Source organism: Triplophysa dalaica, chromosome 19 (genome assembly GCF_015846415.1).
Source record: "Triplophysa dalaica isolate WHDGS20190420 chromosome 19, ASM1584641v1, whole genome shotgun sequence".
In the NCBI taxonomy this organism is placed as follows: Eukaryota; Metazoa; Chordata; class Actinopteri; order Cypriniformes; family Nemacheilidae; genus Triplophysa; species Triplophysa dalaica.
In genome coordinates this window covers 3,748,692-3,763,768 of record NC_079560.1, presented here as the reverse complement: position 1 = coordinate 3,763,768, position 15,077 = coordinate 3,748,692, and the positions used below count along the sequence as shown (strand labels likewise).

Below are 15,077 nucleotides of genomic sequence, written 5' to 3'. Positions count from 1 at the left end.
CGCAACATGTGAGAGTCGTTAATATTTGACACAGTATCTCCAGTCGCTCTGAAACTCTTACTGTGAGTCTCACCTGCTCTCCTGAAGGAAGTCCTCTGGCTTACACCGGATCTCTGTCTGCGTGCAGGAGGAGGTCTGTTTCTGGTCAAGTGAACATCTAAAAAGTTCTCTCTCTCCACCAGGTCCAAACCTGCTAATAAACTGGCAAAAGATAAAAAACACACTGGTCAGAATTTTGGAATGAATTTAATATTTTTAAAAGTTTTTTAAATATGCAGTTTAATGTATAAACACTGATATATAGAGCAAACGTTTAACTAAAGTTAAAAAGTAAAAAATGCTAAAAGACAGGGCATAAGAACTCGTGAAATATCATTACGATGCAAAATGTCATCAGTTGGTCTAAAGAATACAGAACGTTACGTGCAGTTTTACGCACTATTTACACGTAGAATGGAGCAGGTGTATAACTAACATTTAGAATATACGAACATTGTCAAAACTAGTCACTGCTCGTGTTGCATGAATTAGGCCCACTGTGTTGGATTCACAAAGTCAATACGTTATTTCATCGAGAGAAAGACACTATATTTTAGTTTTCACCTCTCATTGGGCTCCCTGCTGTCCTGCAGGGTCAGTGTGGCAGGAGACTCGGGACACTGCAGTGTCTCAGGACCTTCAAATGAGGGCGTATCGGTGGCGCCCCCTGTTGACGAACCCTCTCCCACCTCCTGCTCTTCAGTAAGAGGGTGTTCCAGCATCCAGCTGGCCAGAACCTCGATGGTGCGAGAGTCCACCTCGCCCGTGACCCCTGAGAGAGGTCACAGATCAATACACTACCACTACCCAAGAGAACGATACAATATTTGTATTACCCTTGACTTTATTTAGCTCAATTGTGAATAACATAAAGAACACAAATAGACTTCATGCAGTGCTCCACTAATATTTCAAGAACAGGGTGAATTAAAGGGACGGTTCACTCAAAAATGTGGTGAATTGTGGTGAATGTGGTGAATTCTGAGGTGAATTACCCTTAAGTTGTTCCAAACCAGTATGCATTTCACACCAAGAAAGATATTTGGAAAATTTTTAGCAACTGACATTTCTGAGGCACCATTGACTACCATAGAAGAAATGATATTGTGTGTTTTTCTTTGTTCTGTTAAACACAAAAATAAGATATTTTGAAGAATTTAGGAAAACAAATGGTTCGAGGACACCTTTGACTACCATTTTTTGACTACCTCAGTTGCTAACAATCTTCTTAATACCTTCATAACAGTTCAAAGAAACGTATACAGGTTTGAAACAGCTTGAAGTTGAGTAATTCGTGACAGAATTTTCATTTTTGGGTGGAGTGTCCCTTTAAAATGAAGGGCTTAGATAGGACTTTTAAGTGCATTTAGTGCAGTAAGAGCATACACAGATGACAAAAAACTGAGACAAGACCTAACACTATGACCTATTGTTGATATTTCTGAATTGGCATTATTAAAAAGCAGTCTGTTTCCCAAGTATAACAGCAGTTTAACAGTAAAAAGCAAATCACGATAGTCATCTTGTAAGCACTAAGTACCTGCTGCCTCCATGGCTCTGTAGATGTGTCTCATTGAAAAGCCCATTTCAAGTAATCGAACAGGGACAAACATTTGAGGCTGTTCTAAGGGACAGAAATATAAAGGTTAAACGTGTGTCTGGGGTGGACTTATTTCTGTGGTTCTTAAAGAAAACATGATTTTATTCTACAATTTATGATTTATGAACGATGTAGCACAAGGTTAAGCCTGAAGTGAGACTGTATACAACACAGGTAAGCAAAGTTGTAATGAAATTACACATCAGACTCTCTTTTTCCTTTCTTTTTTTTGTCTTTTTTGGAATTTAAAAAGTTACACTGAGACCACATAAACAAATCTAGAACATAGTTTATATCTGCCTCACAATAGACATAAAGGTTTAGCAAAAACACATTATTACTGAACATAACACGAGTAAGATATATTTAAGATTCTGTTCTATGTTGAGGATCTTGTTTATGTCAGAGCATTACACAAACTACATCATTTTTATGAAAACTAAAAATAATATATTGTTATATATATAATTTATAAAAAATAAAAGTATACATCTTATTTTATATATAAAAGATATATCAAGATGCCATTCAATAGGTTATGAAATTCCAGAAAAAATAAAATTTCTTGCATTCAGTTAAATGACAAACCAAAATAATCAAACATGCAAAACACGCACTGACTGCATTCTTCTTCTATACAGTGAAAGTGAATGATCACTAAACCGGTAAAATTCCTTTTTGGGTGAGCTGTGCCTTTAAGAATTAGTTGGACGTTAAACTCAAATCTCTATGCTTTTCTCTGTTCTCTAGTCTTACCCACGGGCGTCCTGGTCTGGCCGCAGGGCTCGAGGAAGCTGGTTTGCTGCTCAGTAAACCCCTCACATGATGCTGAGCTAGTCAGGCTGAGCCCGGGGGGCAGAACCGGACTGTGGACAAGACCTGCCAATGTGGGAAAACGCGCCAGAACCATCCGCCTAGAAGAGCCCAGCCACACACACCCACACACAGAAACAGAAAAGCTGCTAGCACCCAGAGCATCTGATGTGGGCTTTCATAGCGTTTTATGAGCATGTGTTATACTGACTATCTAGTCTTTAAGCCATGCTTAGGTTTAGACAGTTACACACACACACAGCCGTACACACACACACACTCACCTGTGTCCTCACTCGTGCTCTGAGTGACCTGTGTGTGAGTGTGTGTCTCATTTGACAGCGATCTGGAGCAACAACATCCACATAAGAAGGATGCTACCATGTGTTTGTGCGTGTCACAGTCACTATTTAATGCATTCATTTTCTCAAAATTTTACGGAGAAAGTTAAATGATCTGTTTCATTTGTGTATGTTCTACATTGAAACTACACACAGAATAAATCTGTTTGGAAACTCACTGCAGCAGGTTGATGGGCAGGAAAGGGTTAAAGTTGTCCAGGCCGTCCGAGTGCAGGGCTGTAAGAAGTGAGGCTGTGAGGTCATTGGTGGAGGGGGAAGCTGATTGGCCGAAGATGGCGGTTCCCTCAGAACCGTTGCTGTACAGTGAGACTGAACTGGATGATTTGGACACGGGCTGTGATGAAGAATTACCTGCAGAATCTAAACACACACACGAAACGGTTTAAATGACACATTAACCTATCAACAGCAAACATTCCGTGAATTACTTGACAAAAATAACAACTGTTTATTGAGTTAAAGCCATGGAAAATATTCAAAATTATTATTTATAGGTGTGTGTTTAGGTAAACAATAATTTTCATTGTGTGAACTACAAACAATATTTCTACCAAATGTAAAATAAAAATATTGTTTCTATTTGCAATAAATGAAAACTGGAGGAACAGGTCAAAATAGCAGAAAAGATGCTCTGTATTTTTCAGACCTCAAATACTGAAAAGAAAAAGTTCATATTCATTTTTACACAATACAACAGTAATATCTGTCCATGTATTTGGAAAAAGTATTATAAAGTGATATTCTAAGACATGTGTCTTGTCATGCTGTCAGTCTTTCGCATTGCTGTTGGATGACTTTGTTGAAATTCAACAGACACTGTGCTGGTGAAAGCTGCAATCCATAACTTTTAGCTATATATCACCAACTGTGTTTTAAATTATGAATCATTAATAAATAGGGGTGGAACAATATATTGTGGCACAATATATCATGCTACATTAAAATAATTATGACATGTATTGTAGAACTGGCGCGATTAGTTTTTCTAAAAAGTTTTTTTATTTTGTGCTTTTAACACTAACCCTTACGTTTTTATACATTAAGATATAAAAGGTTCCATTAAACTAAGTAACATAGTAAATTCTATAACAAATTGTGCGTAAAACAAAAATAGTTAATAATTACCACGTAACTCAGTTCATATCATTGTTTTTATTTGTTTTAAATACTGGGACACTATTATATCCAATCCAGTTTCATGTACGGTTTCAAATGTAAAGATTTTAATAAATGTTAAAATTCGAAAGTTAAAATGTAAAACATTCTATTAAAATATGGCTTCATAAAACTCTAAAGATCAACAAAAATATATAGTTTTTCTTAGTAAATGATTTTTAAATATTTCATTACTTTTGCATTGAATACAGCAAGTATCAACATTTTAAATATACACTGGATTCTAGCTTGGTAAAAAAACTAGGTAAAAACCTTTGTGTTCCTTGTTTCCATCCCCCTGCAGTCTGCTCAGTGCTCCTTTGAAGATGATGATCTGAGCCCTTTCGAGATCTGACAAAGCCACGGCCTGTTTTATTGGACAGGGTCTGACCGCCCACTTCACCATGCTCCGCACCACAAACTGCAGCACGGAGCGCAGCTCTGCATTTTCCTCCCCTTCGGCAGAAGTCCTCGCTGGATCAGGACTAGTTATGTTGGCCCCTGCTTCCGATTTGGGAACCAGGAGAAGGTCGGAGAATTTACCGCAGCTGAGAATGACAGCCAGAGACTTCAACGCCCCCAGCAGGAGGTAAGAAATGCGTATGGCACGTAGTTCCAGAGCAAAGAAGTCTACACGGGCTTGTAGTGCAAGTATCGGTGGACAGGGGGCGCCATTGCACTCTTCAATCGGTTGCTTCACAGATCTTAACGCATCATCTGGTGTGTCCTCTTTCCTCTCCCCGTCCACCGAGCAGGACATTGCGTCTTCGTCCATCATGATGCGAGCGATGTCCTCGTCCAGCCGCCTCTCCAGCTCGCTCCGCGGTCCGCCCTCTGAGCTGATTCTATTCCGGGGCAATCCGGACGTCCCGGGTGGCGGCTCTTGCTCTTCTAAGATGCCGGTCATCAGGATGAGGTCAAAGAGCACGGACGGTTTGAGGCCACAGCACCGAGACATGTCCAACTGGGGGACGTCGCACGGTTCCAGCGAGGAGAGAGGAGTGTCGCTAGGTGACCAAGAATTCAGGAAGCTTTGGGTTAGTGGGACCACAGCAGGTCACAAGCAGTATGAAGATGAAGAGGTGAAACACAGGGAAAAGATAGAAAAGGGTGGAAAGGATATAATGATTAGAAAGAAAACAAAGAGGACAAAAGACAAGTACAAGACGAGGGAAGTGATATCGAAAAAAAAAACAGACATGCAACTGGCAAAAAGAACAGAGCAGATATAACACACAGACAACAATTACAATGATGTCTGTACACAGATAATGACTATGCTGGTAAACATCCCATCAATAACACCCCGAAGAGATTGCGAGTCCTCATGTGCTTACCTCACGGTAAAATCTGTCTCTTCCCACTGTAGTTTAGCAAGTGGGCTTCCCTCTTTCAATACCCCGAGAAGAGTTGCCCGTCGCCCGCTGGGTTTGTGCCGACAAATCCCTCCGGCACGGAGACCACTGTCCACCCCTCCGATGAGGGCCATGACAGGCCAGACCTCCGTGCACAAGACGCAAAGCTGGGCGTCAGAGAGACCCGCTGGTCCGGAGAGGTGGTCTGTAGATGTCCCCACATCAGCCCAAGTAGAGCCCCTCTCTTTGTTCACCTCACATTTATCATCCGATTCATTGCTGAGAGAACCTGCTGTCAAAACAGAATTCATCATCTTAAAAAGTCATTAAAGTCATCTGATTGGAATCCATAACTCCTTTTTCATTCTTCACTTTTTATAGACGTTACACTTCAGGTAACACAAATCTTTTTATTGAATTTTATTGCTGTGTGTGAATCATATTGAAATGATGTTCATTACAGACCAGTTACCACTCATCATGTTAACCAACTTCTCCCACTTCATTATTGCGATGTCATTTTAAATAAGCAAAATGATGCATTCTGTTTAAAGCCACATACAGTTAATATTTCCGAATTATTGATTACTTAAAAAAATATTTAAAAAATCATACGAGCCAACTGACCGATCTTGCGGTGCGCTCCCTCCCTCATGAGTGGATGGATCAGTTGTAGCTTGTTCAACATGTGCTGGTTGATATGATGAACCCATTCGTCATTGACATACAGTCGTCTCAGCAGCTGAACGGTGGACTCCAGCAGGACCGTCGCCCGCGGGCTGCACAAGGGCTCGCCTGGCAGAAGATCGCTTGGCATTCCACGCATCTGCAGGTCACACAGCGCCACCTAACGGTCAGAAGAAGAACATATGCCCATGAACCATTTGAAAAAGATTGCGGTTTAGCTATTGGTGTGTTGAATTCAGAGATCCCAACCTTTTCTCCAGGGTTGCTGCTGTAGAATAAAACACAGGGATAGAGTTCTGTGGCGTCTACACCTTCAAAAGCCAACTTGGGTTCCTATTCAGCCCCCCACAAAGAGACACAGATAACACCTTGATTACGATCCAAGATTTCCATTCAAAAGACTCAATGTTACACAATTCAACACTTACCCTGTTGTTTTTGGCAAAGGAGATGGTTCTAGCCTCCATGTCTAAAATGCAGGTGATGGTATCGCCCTGGGTGAATGAGGGCAGGGCTCGGCCCAGTTCTCCACTGTGATACAGGCTTCCGCTGTACGCCCGGTACAACCACATGTCTGTGGTGGTCCGATGGTTGTAGTCGCGGATGGGCCAGCGGGACACTCCGATACACGTCCCCTCATTCCCCCTGTTCTCTTTAGTGATAAAGAACTGTAGGAGACAGAAGAGGACAGAGGTCAATTCCAGATGAATAAAAAGATGGAAGTTGTGTTAAAGGGATACTTCACCCAAAAATGAAAATGACCCTTAGGTTGATTCAAAGAATTTTTTGGGGGGGGGAAATGTCAGCAATTCTTGGACAATATACACAACCATAGTAGGATAAATATTGTATTTTTTAGTTTTGTTAAACACAATATGGGACATTTTGAAGAATTTAGGAAAACAACTTTGACCAACATATAAGTTTTCCTACTATGGTGGTAGTCAATGATGTCCCGTAACTGAAAATTACTAACATTCTTCGAAATATCTTTCCCTGTGTTCATCAGAACAAGGTAATTTATACAGGTATGAAGTTAAATTGTTGACAGAATCTTCATTTTTGTGTGAACCATCCCATTATCCGTCATAGATCAAAGAGAGGGAACAAAAACGGGTCATGAAAACTTATCGTTTTTGGTTTTTGGTGTCATAGGAATCTTTTTTGATACCTTCCAAATAAAGCATCCTGATGTAATTGCAGTGGTGGCCAGACCGTATCCTTTCCCGCCAGACCCGTGGGACAGTATATTCCCACTTTCCAGAGAACAACAAATCAACTTGTGAGGATCAAAGGAGAAATCACCGATTGGAATACATTCATCCTCACTTCCGCCCTGTAAGAATACACACGAACACACACAAGACAATATAAACTGTGATTAAAGTGAATATGAATATAAATTTATGATGGACAGAGATGCATTTATATACCTTATTTGTGATCTCTGAAGCTTTTTCTTCATGCTTTCTCAAGGCTACGGGTTCTTCCCACATGTATGTGGATAAAAGGCTAAATAACTGATCCACAATCTAAAAGAAAACAGAAAATGCAATTTAAATATCGGATTTTTTAAAAACTATCAAAATCCTTTTCCAATAACAATATTACAACAATAACTATTGGATTATAGAAAAAAACTCACTTGTTTCATCACGGTGGGGTCTGAACACATCGGCAGAAGAGTTTCTAGAATATGGAAGGCCAGCAGTTTTGTCCGCAGGTTGTGGAAACGTGGATTTCCTGAGTGACACTTATATGAGATGATGTTCATCAGCGGATCGATCCACTTCACAAATGCTGAGGCTCTTTTGGCGACCCGTAGCGACAAAATGCGTCTTAGGAAGACAAGAAAGTCTGCGAGCTGGGATTCCACAACCCTGCTGCTAAGACCTACATCTAAAGAAAATATTATATATATTTATCAATTAACTTAATAACTCGCTAAGCAGAGCTACAAATACCAAAGTTAAAACTACACTCTTGATCAGATCTTTTCTGAGGTTTTAATCTAAGTACTTACTCTCTTGTTTGGACGTCTCCTCTTGCACATTCTCGGAAGACTCTCTTTCTGGCGCCTCCTGCTGGTGGACTGCATGTAACAGGCCCTGCAACTGTTCGCTCATGACATCCATGAGAGCCTGGGACACCTCCAATGGCAAAGCATCCTCACAGGAACTAGATGTGTCACACACACTTTTTTTTATAGTTTATCAGGGAATAATTGACTAAACAACCAAATGGCGAAAATGAATGAATATTATCGTTTCTTTTAGATGTAATGCAATGTGTATACACGAATTAAGAATAAAAAACGCTGTATTTTCCACGTACAGTGCATGTTTGTATCTCCTCTTTGTCCGCCTCTGGTGTGCTATGATTGGCCAAGTTAACCAGTGCGTAGTGATTGGTCGAATACTGTAAGCGTGTGACGTAAATGTAACGCGGGTGCTGTGGTTACACGAGGCGTTTCAGGCAGATCAGGGTGAGCATTCTTTTTGGCAATTTTACATGTCTAATAAATGCATGGGCAACTTCTAACACACCAAAAACACAGGAAACACACATATTTGTGCCCCCTTTAATGACAAGTCCATAATCTCACCTGGCAGCTATGGCAAATATCTGCAGGTGTCTGGCCGCAGCCAGCTTCACCGCTCCTCCTAGCTGCATGTGACCCGACATGGAGGCGGCCAGCCAGCGCTGATTCACCAGCACACATGTGTTATCGGTCAGCGTAGACAAAATCTCCAGGACGCCACATTTAATAATCACCACCAGATCCACAGGCTGATAGTGAAAGTTCAAAGCAAAGACCGTAGCTAACAGCAGGTGCTGACAAAAGCCTGGAATGAGACGGACCACAAATACGTTAAATGCACAGTTCACCCAACGAATTCAGTTACAAAGCAATTAAACAAAAGTCAAAATACACCAGTGGTCTATGTGTTTATCAACACCAAACTGCCGAAATTTAGACATGAAATATAATCCTTGCAACCCTTTCTTATAAATGGCTCCTGTGTTTGCACCCCATGTCAATTTTGCATCGATGACTGTCCCATATCTACCACCTCAATGCACTCACCATTGACAGTAATATGTTGGTGTGTATCACCTCCTGTTCAGAAATCAAATATCATTTAACAAAAACTTGATTTAGATCCAGGCTCCGTGAAAAGTGTTACCAACCTGCTTGTTCTCTCTCTAGCGCCACCTTTTGCCTAAGCACACGCACAAGCTGCTGGTACAATGTGTGAGCCGCAGACTGCAGATCCCTCTGAAGGCCTATAGGAGCCGATTGAGTCCCAGCCTTAATATACAAACACAAACCGACAAAAGAGCACAAACAAATACGCACATATTAAACATGAACGGTCATAAGTCAGTATGTGCACACGTGTAATTTTATGCATGTTTCATCATCTTGTTCAAGATTTCTGTAACAACATTTTACATGTAATTTGTGTATAAAAATCAATTCGCAGTGAAAAACGCAAGCCACGCCCACTACTTTTCTCCTTTGAAATTTCTTTTCACTTAGAAATGTGTTAGAATAAGGAAGTAAAAATTATCGCAACTTCCATTTCACGGGGACTTAAATGTTTATGAAATATATATCTAAGTTAGTATCTCTTAAATCAATTCAATTTGAAAGAAGTAAACAACACTTGTACAGAAGTACAAAAAGACAGAATTACAACCAACAGAATATTTATAACTGAATCAATTGTAAACAAACATCTTGGAGAATGAAACACAAAAGGGCTTATGGGCTGGTGGGGTTTGCGTCTTGCATAATTGTCTACTCTATATAAATATATATATTTTCAGACTGTCTTACAGTGTAATGATGAATCTTGTTGTTGGGTGCAGTCAGACTGCCTGTGATAGGTGCTCCCAGACCAAAGCATCCCGAGAGGAACTGCAGCTGCACTGACTGCAGGAGGCCAGGGAATCGAGGGGGCGCTAGAGAGCACGTGTTCTTTTCTTCCATTTCTGACAGGAATGAGGAAATCTGACACAGCGCCTCTAAACGCACCTGAACACAGGATACCGAACATTGCATGTGACTCTGAGACTACACCAACATTATTCTATTACTGATTTCACGAGCCATGGGTTTCCTACCTGGGCTCTTTGGTGTTGCTGTGCCATGGCAACAGTGATGGCTTTTGGGTCGGCCTGCGCCCCTCCCTCTTTGTCCACCAGAGCTGATGTCCGGAGGAGACTCCCACACAGAAAATGGAAGACGTGTCCGAGTATAGGGGTGCCACCTCCACCAGGGCACACTATGGTAGTGGGGCTGATACACTGCCGCAGTCGCTCCCAGGCATCTTTCATGATGCCCAGAGAACACAGAGGAAGGCCTGCGGTGAAAGTTCATACAGTTGATCAGTACAGGGAAGTATTACATATATGTGAGATCAGACAGGTGATGGATCAGATAAGTGAGATCAGATGTAAAATTAGATTTGAGAGATTAGACATGTGGGAGATTAGACATGTGGGATCAAAATATGATATCAGATGTCAAAGACAAGACATGTGAGATCAGACACGTGACAGATCAGATAAGTGAAATCAAATATGAGATTAGTTTTTGGAGATCAGACATGTGACGGATCAGATACGTGAGATCAGATATGTGAAATCAAATGTGAGATTATATTTAAGAGATAAGACATGTGAAGGACCAGATATGTGTGATCATACATGTGATGGATCAGATATGTGAGATCATACATGTGACGGATCAGATAAGTGAGATCACACATGGGACAGATCAGATAAGTGAGATCGGACATGTGACAGATCAGATAAGTGAGATCGGACATGTGACAGATCAAATAAGTGAGATTGGACATGTGACAGATCAGAGATGTGAGATCGGACATGTGACCAATCAGAATGTGAGATCGGACATGTGACACAGCAGATAAGTGAGATCGGACATGTGACAGATCAGATAAGTGAGATCGGACATGTGACAGATCAAATAAGTGAGATTGGACATGTGACAGATCAGAGATGTGAGATCGGACATGTGACCAATCAGAATGTGAGATCGGACATGTGACACAGCAGATAAGTGAGATCGGACATGTGACAGATCAGAGATGCGAGTTTGGACATGTGATAGTTCATAGATGCGAGTTTGGAAATGAAACCTATCAGATATGTTAGATCGGACATGTAACAGGGTAGATACGTGAGCTCAGACATGAGACGGATCAGATTTGTGAGATATACATGTGAAAGATCAGATTTTTTGAGATCATACATGTAACAGATCAGATAATTGAGATCGGCCATGTTACAGGGTAGATACGTGAGCTCAGACATGAGACAGATCAGATTTGTGAGATAGACATGTGAAAGATCAGATTTTTTAGATCAGATGTGTGAGATCAGACAATGTGACAGGTAAGATATCGGAGATCAGACATGTGACAGATCAGATATGTGGAACTAGATTTGAGAGATTAGACATGTGGGATCAGAATGCAAGGTGAGATATGTAATAATATACAGATCATAACATATTCCACCCACCCATTTTATTCCTGAATGACCCCGAGGAACTTCTAGACTCCTCGGTTATCTTAAAATAGACAACAAACAACACCAATGAGAAGTTAGCCAAGGAAAGTAACCAAAGGAAAGATCCATATCATGTTTATCCTAAGGAGGCAAACATAGCTAATACCTCTCTTTCACCGAATGTTCTCTCAGAGGGAGACAACAACTCCATATTTGTGCCAAGTCCCTCATAGTAAAGTGGAGCCCTGCGGATAAAGAGACACATCACTCAGAAAAATGCAATTGTCATTCTCTATGACAGGGGTCTCCAACACGTCGCTCGTGAGCTGCCAGTAGCTCATGGACTAATTGGAGGCAGCTCGCCAAGACGTACTGATTCAGACTAAGCTGATATAGACAGGTGTTCCACCCCCTCCTACTAAAATAAATGATTTGTTTTGACAGGTAATTTTTTGACAGGTTGTGAAACAATTGCGGTAAATACTGCTCAGCGTTAAGCAAAGTTAAAAAGTCCCGCGCATGCTCAACAAGACAGAGATTGGGTTTCAATTTGTGTGAAAATATGACTGAAGTCACATGTGCCACCTGTTGTCAAACTGTGGATTTACAATTTCAAATTATTCGATCGATTTTTAGAAAGCATATTAGTTTATGGAGCCTATCAATATAATTTATCATTCAAACTCGTCCTTTTATATATGATTTAAAAGCTGAAATGTAAGGTTTATCCTTTAATAAAATATTTTGTTGGTCAAAACTTTATTTGAACATGATAAGATGTTTTGAGTATTTTTTTTTATAAACAAGATGTTTTGAGTATTTTTGTTAGTTCAACATCATTTTTTATGTTTACATTTCAATGTTTATGCAAAAAGTTTATAGTTCTCCAACTTTTGTTGGTTTTCGACACAAAACGAGATGAGATTATTTTAGTATGTGTATCAGTACTTTTTTAACATTTCCAGAACAATTTAACATTAACAGTATTGTATAACATACAGGAAGCTCACAACCACTGTCATTTTTCAAAATTATTTCTCCAATGAAAAGTTTAGAGACCACTGCTCTACAACAAGATACATAACAAAATCACATGCTTCAGATATACAAAACACACACATAAATACAAAAACCCCACGGACCCTGATGTGCCGCTCTCAGCATGCGTCTGTGACGACACGCTCTCTTCCTGCCAGGCAGCTCGCACCCCCAGCAGCAGGAAGAGGCAGCGTGAGACCAGCAGGTGACAGGCGGCGGGGAAGGACAGACCCTGGCTGGTGGAGCTGTGATGCTCCCAGGGCCGCTGCGGGGGCTCTCTGTCTGGGGTACCGGGGCTTTCAGTGCTGCTGGGTAAAGTGCTGGTACCAGACGACTCGTACACGGTCTCGTTCTGCTGAAGCTGCATGGCCTCACGAGTGGCCAGGAAACACTGCAGCACCTCTGGTAGATAAACACAAACAATTATATAACTCATTATATTATTCTCATTAATGCACAACTTGTTAGTATTGCTTTTACGAAGAGGAAACATTTACTTCTTATAATAATATGTCTTCCTTATGATTTGATTAATTTTTAAATATGTATCCCCAAAGCCATGGCCACAAAGTGAGAATGCACCATAATAAAATGTTAACATATTCAGCTCAATAGACGGCACACACTCGCTGTGTGAAAAACACAGAAAGCAGTGTGTTTACCCGGCAGGTACATACTGCTGATGCTGGGTGTTTCCTCTTCTAATGGATCGTCCTGGTTGTGTTCAGCTGTGTGCGGCATCTGGATGCTGGGATCTGTGTCTCTTCCTGCCTGTTCTCTTGAGTTCCCTCCCTCCTCCCTCTCCTCGCTTGGGCTCTCTGACCCCAGCGATGCCTAAACAGGAAGTAGAACAGAGAGAAACAGGAAGTTCAACAAGAGTAACTGTAACATGCTCTATTTTGCTGATAAGTTTATTGGTGGGTCACCTGTTTGGTGGCAGATGTAGGCTGTGCACTGCTCGTGACTCCTACACTCTCCTTATAGGACAGGAGGGTTGTGCGGATTTTATACACCAGCTGATAAATCTCGATCAGCACCTCACAGGGCTCGTATCTGCACACAAACACGATGACAGGTTAACGTTTAGCAGGATTTACAACTGTCAGTTCACATTCACCAAACGCTCACAAAGGAGCCATCATAGCTGTACCATTTATCATGCGGGATATAAAACAGTACAGACAATGCTGACGAGGGCTGAGAGAGTGAGAGAAAGTGAGAGAGGGAGTGATCGAGAAGAACTGACACACTAATACTTGCATAAAGAGTGATTCTCTGAATATATATTCCTGTAATCTGGAGAGATTTAACAAATATTATAGTATAGTAGAAGACATGGGGTGAGAGAGGCTTCTAAAAGATGTTGGTATCACTTACTTTTCTTGCCAATATGCTTCATGAAGACCAGCGTGTTTAAGCAGAGCAGCCAAACAGCAGCGACACGCTGTTTCTAATAAAGAATCTCCCACTGACCCGCCACCGTCCCAGTCTGTATAAAAACACACATACAGATACATATTTAAATTTCAATTATGCTTGCTTTTACATTTACATTTATGCATTTGGCAGGAGTTTTATCCAAAGCGACTTGCATTGCATTATATATTTGTTTCTGACTATGTGCAATCCCCTTGGATCGAACCCATGACCTTGGCATTGCTAGTGCCATGCACCAACCAGCACAGGAAAACTTTATATTTTGTGCTATAAAAATGTTATTAAAAAAATTATTTATTATTAAAATTTAGGTGTGCCACTAAGAGCGGATGGACCAATTTAACAATGTCTTTAGTACCTTTCTGGACCTTGACAACAACTGTAACCGTGATGTCTATGTGAAGGCCTGGAAAACTCTGGGTAGTCACCCAAAATATATTTATTTGTGTTACAAAGACAATGTGAGGTCTTAAAACATGTTGAACTACATGTGCGTGAGTAAAAACAACTTCTGAAAGGGAATATTTTACCCAGAAAATAAAAATGATGTCTTCATTTTTTCATGTCTTTCAAAACTAGTATGTGACTCCATTTTCAATGGAACACAGAAGATATTTTGAGAAATGTCTGGTTTTGTATCCATACAATAGAGCTCAATGAGGACCAATGTTGTTTAGTTGCCAATGTTCTTCAAAATGTCCTCTTCTGTGTAATGACATGAAGGTAAGTATTTTAATTTTTGCATGAAGTATCTTTTTCAAACAATGTAATGTACGTTTTTGTTTTGTTTCTCATACAATTGAATCTATAATGACATGAAATAAATAGTACTTGTGTTCTCACCTCTACTCGCTGCATATTCCTTCATCTTCCTCCAGAGGGCGCCGGCAGGTTCTCGTGGTGACCCGAGAGCGAGTTCCACCAGTGTTGTGTTCTCCTCTGACAGACACAGTTCGGATAACCTGACATCTCCGCAGCCCATAAACACGGCTTCTGTCAACCAACTCATTGCCCAATCTACAAAGAAATATGTATATTTGTTTACTA

General features: G+C 40.7%; 1 protein-coding gene across 1 annotated transcript in view; it reads right to left on the bottom strand.

The window, feature by feature from the left end:
- Positions 1-15,077, bottom strand: part of LOC130407596 (probable E3 ubiquitin-protein ligase HERC1) — a 50,190-nt gene that overhangs the window by 17,933 nt on the left and 17,180 nt on the right. The window contains 25 exon segments of the mRNA XM_056730641.1: positions 74-201; positions 604-811; positions 1,580-1,663; positions 2,396-2,553; positions 2,973-3,174; positions 4,243-5,000; positions 5,307-5,616; positions 5,952-6,171; positions 6,261-6,344; positions 6,440-6,679; positions 7,183-7,347; positions 7,445-7,543; positions 7,657-7,910; positions 8,035-8,189; positions 8,617-8,857; positions 9,204-9,324; positions 9,856-10,053; positions 10,143-10,381; positions 11,568-11,616; positions 11,722-11,800; positions 12,698-12,995; positions 13,256-13,427; positions 13,520-13,646; positions 13,971-14,082; positions 14,874-15,047. Coding sequence (XP_056586619.1) covers positions 74-201; positions 604-811; positions 1,580-1,663; positions 2,396-2,553; positions 2,973-3,174; positions 4,243-5,000; positions 5,307-5,616; positions 5,952-6,171; positions 6,261-6,344; positions 6,440-6,679; positions 7,183-7,347; positions 7,445-7,543; positions 7,657-7,910; positions 8,035-8,189; positions 8,617-8,857; positions 9,204-9,324; positions 9,856-10,053; positions 10,143-10,381; positions 11,568-11,616; positions 11,722-11,800; positions 12,698-12,995; positions 13,256-13,427; positions 13,520-13,646; positions 13,971-14,082; positions 14,874-15,047 — 4,875 coding nt within the window.